Source organism: Austrofundulus limnaeus, unplaced genomic scaffold (assembly GCF_001266775.1).
Source record: "Austrofundulus limnaeus strain Quisiro unplaced genomic scaffold, Austrofundulus_limnaeus-1.0 Scaffold460, whole genome shotgun sequence".
NCBI classification, from domain to species: domain Eukaryota; kingdom Metazoa; phylum Chordata; class Actinopteri; order Cyprinodontiformes; family Rivulidae; genus Austrofundulus; species Austrofundulus limnaeus.
The window spans coordinates 74,497-77,879 of NW_013952862.1; the positions used below are offsets into that span (position 1 = coordinate 74,497).

The 3,383-nt window shown below is 42.4% G+C and overlaps 1 protein-coding gene across 1 annotated transcript in view; it reads left to right on the forward strand.

The window, feature by feature from the left end:
* Positions 1–2,014, forward strand: part of LOC106529701 (uncharacterized) — a gene marked incomplete in the record, with an annotated part of 8,045 nt that extends 6,031 nt beyond the window's left edge. The window contains 6 exon segments of the mRNA XM_014025189.1: positions 701–837; positions 1,055–1,200; positions 1,292–1,356; positions 1,453–1,617; positions 1,699–1,803; positions 1,879–2,014. Of these exon segments, the coding sequence (XP_013880643.1) occupies positions 718–837; positions 1,055–1,200; positions 1,292–1,356; positions 1,453–1,617; positions 1,699–1,803; positions 1,879–1,934 (657 nt within the window).
* Positions 2,015–3,383: the final 1,369 nt, after the last annotated feature.

Below are 3,383 nucleotides of genomic sequence, written 5' to 3' on the forward strand. Positions count from 1 at the left end.
CTGTAGATGAGTGTAAACTGTCTGGCAGAAGTCCTGTCTGTGTTTCCTGTCTGCTTTCAGAAAAGCCCAGTTAGGATAACCGCACTGCTCCAGAGCCTGTCTTGTGTGTGATTTCTCTTTCTCCCTGGCTCCTGTGTTTGTAGGGACACTGTCTGCTCTGTGGTACAGAGTCCTGATCACTCCTAACTACTAACTAGAAATGCAACAGTTTCACTTGAAACCAGTGTTGGGTAAAAAAAAAGCTGTTGAGAAGATTGGAGATAGTAAATGGGATGGAGAACAGGTGTGAGGGGGCGTGGCAGGACTGAGGAGCTGACGATGATACAGTATAAAACATAAAACATATGCACATAAAAAACAACCAAAAACAAAAAGGTCATAACAAGGACAGTTTTGACAATCCCAAACCATTTATCCCAACAATCATCCTCATCATGTTGCAGATCTTAACCTCAGAAACTTCACTCCTGCCCCAGTCACAAAGGTTGAATAAATAAAACAGGGGGTAATCGATGCACAAACCCAACCGCCCCATTACAACATCACCAGAAAAGAATGAACTAAAACCCTATCTTGTGCAACAACCAAACAACCCAAACATCATAACTCTGTTTAAAGTCCACTCAGCTCGCCGCATCAGTTTTTAACTAAAGCGTGTGGAGAAGTTACAGCTCCAGAGTTTCTCTTGTTTTTGTCGCAGACTCCCTCTGAAGAACGATGAACCTGTGGCTCAGCTGTCTTCTCCTGTCGGCGTCTGTGTTTCTGAGCGGCTCGGCTCCGACGCCCGAGGAATGCCAGGCGCTGCTCACGCCCGTGTCTCTGGCCGACCCYTCTGTGGTAAACCTCCCGCTTCTTCCTGGTTTTTTGACAGATTTACAAAAGCAAAATGTAGAACAAAGAATTACACAATGAAAATGGTTTAACCCTCCTGCTGCCCTTTAGTCAAAATGAGCCACAAGGCCTCAGTTTTAACAGAGACTTGGTTGTTTGACCCGAGGGCAGCAGGAGGGTGACTATGGTCAGATTTACTGTATTACCCATTGTTTGTGTGCAGCTGCATGGCAGAMTGAACTTCCTGGTGGGATACACGAATCACGAGGCTTCTAAAAATATCCTTAAATCAACCGACAGCTCCTGGGTGAAAATCTCAGCGTCGCCGACAAACGTCTCTGAGATTATCATGATTCAGGAAAATAAAATGTGAGTCCATAAAATAATACCATTAAAATTATGTGTTTTTTTTCCTCTGAAAATTGATAAAATGAGAAGAAAAGTATGATGTTTGATGCAGAAATGGAACCTGCCTCGGTTCGAAGGCGAGGGTGACAGTGGAAGGCTTCGCTGCGACGACATCGCGTGAGTCTCCACGAACATTTGAGTTTCTGTAATTCAGTTTTTCAGTTTTGTTCGTGCTGTTCTTTCTTGTTTGATCTTTTTTCCGTTTGTGCTCAGTTCCCAACGTGACCGCAGTGTTTCACGTGCTGCCGAGCTGTCAGGGCTGCCTGACCATCAGCATCAACAGCACAGCCAAAAACATCAAGCATCTCCTTAAAGTCATGAACCTCCACAACCCCACAGACACTGAGGAGTTCCACGCTCACGCTCTTTATTTTTTAGGTAGGGCGGACTCTGTCAGGAAGTGGAACGTCACTCATCAGAAACAAAAATCATCSATGTTTGCTYTCGTTTTGTTTCCAGGCCCGGAGTCGACCGTAAAGGACTCGGATCTGGATCATTTCAAGAAGCAGGCGAGCTGCTTCGGCTTCTCCAGAGAACCGGACTACCACTATGATCCTAACAAAGGTGATTTGTTGTCATCATGATAAACTGCTCAGCTTAAATTATTAAAAACAAAACTGATTTTCCTCTTTTTTACAGTCTCTTCAGGTTTCTGCCAGGAAGGTGAAGGCCTCAGGCTGCCGTACTCCCACTGATCCTCCAAACAGTCAGCCAGAAACAAATAAATCAAGTTGAAACTCTTCATTAAAATAACAATAAATGATTTATAAACAAGCCTGCTTGTGTCTGAAGGTTTCTGATAAAATAAGATGTCATCGTAGTGAATTATAATGTAAGATTAATTTGCTTGCGTTAAAGGAGCACCGGTTTCTAGTCTCAGTCTCAAAATTCTTCTTCTTTTGACTGTTCCCTGTTTAGGGGTCTCCACGGTGAGTCATCTTCCTTCATCTCACTCTGTCCTCTAACTCCATCCTTGTCCTCTTTAACTGCACTATTCAACTAATGGCCCACAGGCCAAATCCAGCCCGTGGGTGACTTCCATCCGGCCCACCACTGGCACACACACCACCTCGCAACCCTGAATATATAAAAAATTTAGGGCACAACGATACAGAAAATTCACGGTTTGGTTCAATACTTTAGTATCTCAGTTCAATATTTTTTGGATACCAAAAAGAGAAACGTCCGTACCCTTCTTAGCTAGTAATTTATTGAAATTAATTATGAACATTTGTTTAACCTCAAAAGTACAGTTTTTAAATTAAATGTTGCTAAAACTAAGAAGTTTCTCAGTGGATCTGTGCTCGACAATGCAGTCTAGGTGGAGTAGTCGAACACAGATGCACTGATCCTTCAACACAGCATCTTTAGAAGACAAGTTGATAAAATAAATTTTAAAAATCTGTATGGTTCGATACATAGTGTGTATAGAACCTAAAGCACTGTATTGAACAGTTCGATAGATCCCAGTATTGTTGCACACCTGCTATATATATTAAATCAATGTTAATTTTTTTTATTAATTAGTTAAAAGGGATAAGATAATAATACTTGTTCTTTTACGCAATGCAGTGCTTCTCCTCCCATTTTAGAGCACATTATCTTTGGACCTGAGATGTGACGTTCACAAACAATTTGAATATTTTGAGCAGCTCTTTAAAGCAAATTATGGGAATCAAATCAGACAACTGTGAACTGTGTTTTTTTTTAAACATGCTCCTTCGTTAATATTCCACTGAGTCAATGGGGAGGAAAGCTACGGCTGTTGTGATAGGCGAACAAGAACTCGGAGAGGGAAGGGGTCCCACAAAAACACGTGGCTGTGGCGTTACGCAACGGCTCTTTGAGTAGAGCAGAGTGGGGCAGAGGTTAGAGAAGGTGAGACTGTGATTGCTGGTTCAACTCCCCAGATTGACAACAAAAAATGCATCCCTCTGGGCCCTTGAGCAAGGCCCTCATGTCCCCAAGCTACTCCCATGGCAGCCCACTACCCAACATCTGCAATGGGAAAATTTCAGGGAAATAATTTCCCTATTTTAATGAACATTTCCTTCAAATCCAGCTCCCTATATACAGTGGGTAAAATAAGTATTGAACACGTCACCATTTCTCTCAGTAAATATATTACTAGAGGTGCTAATGAC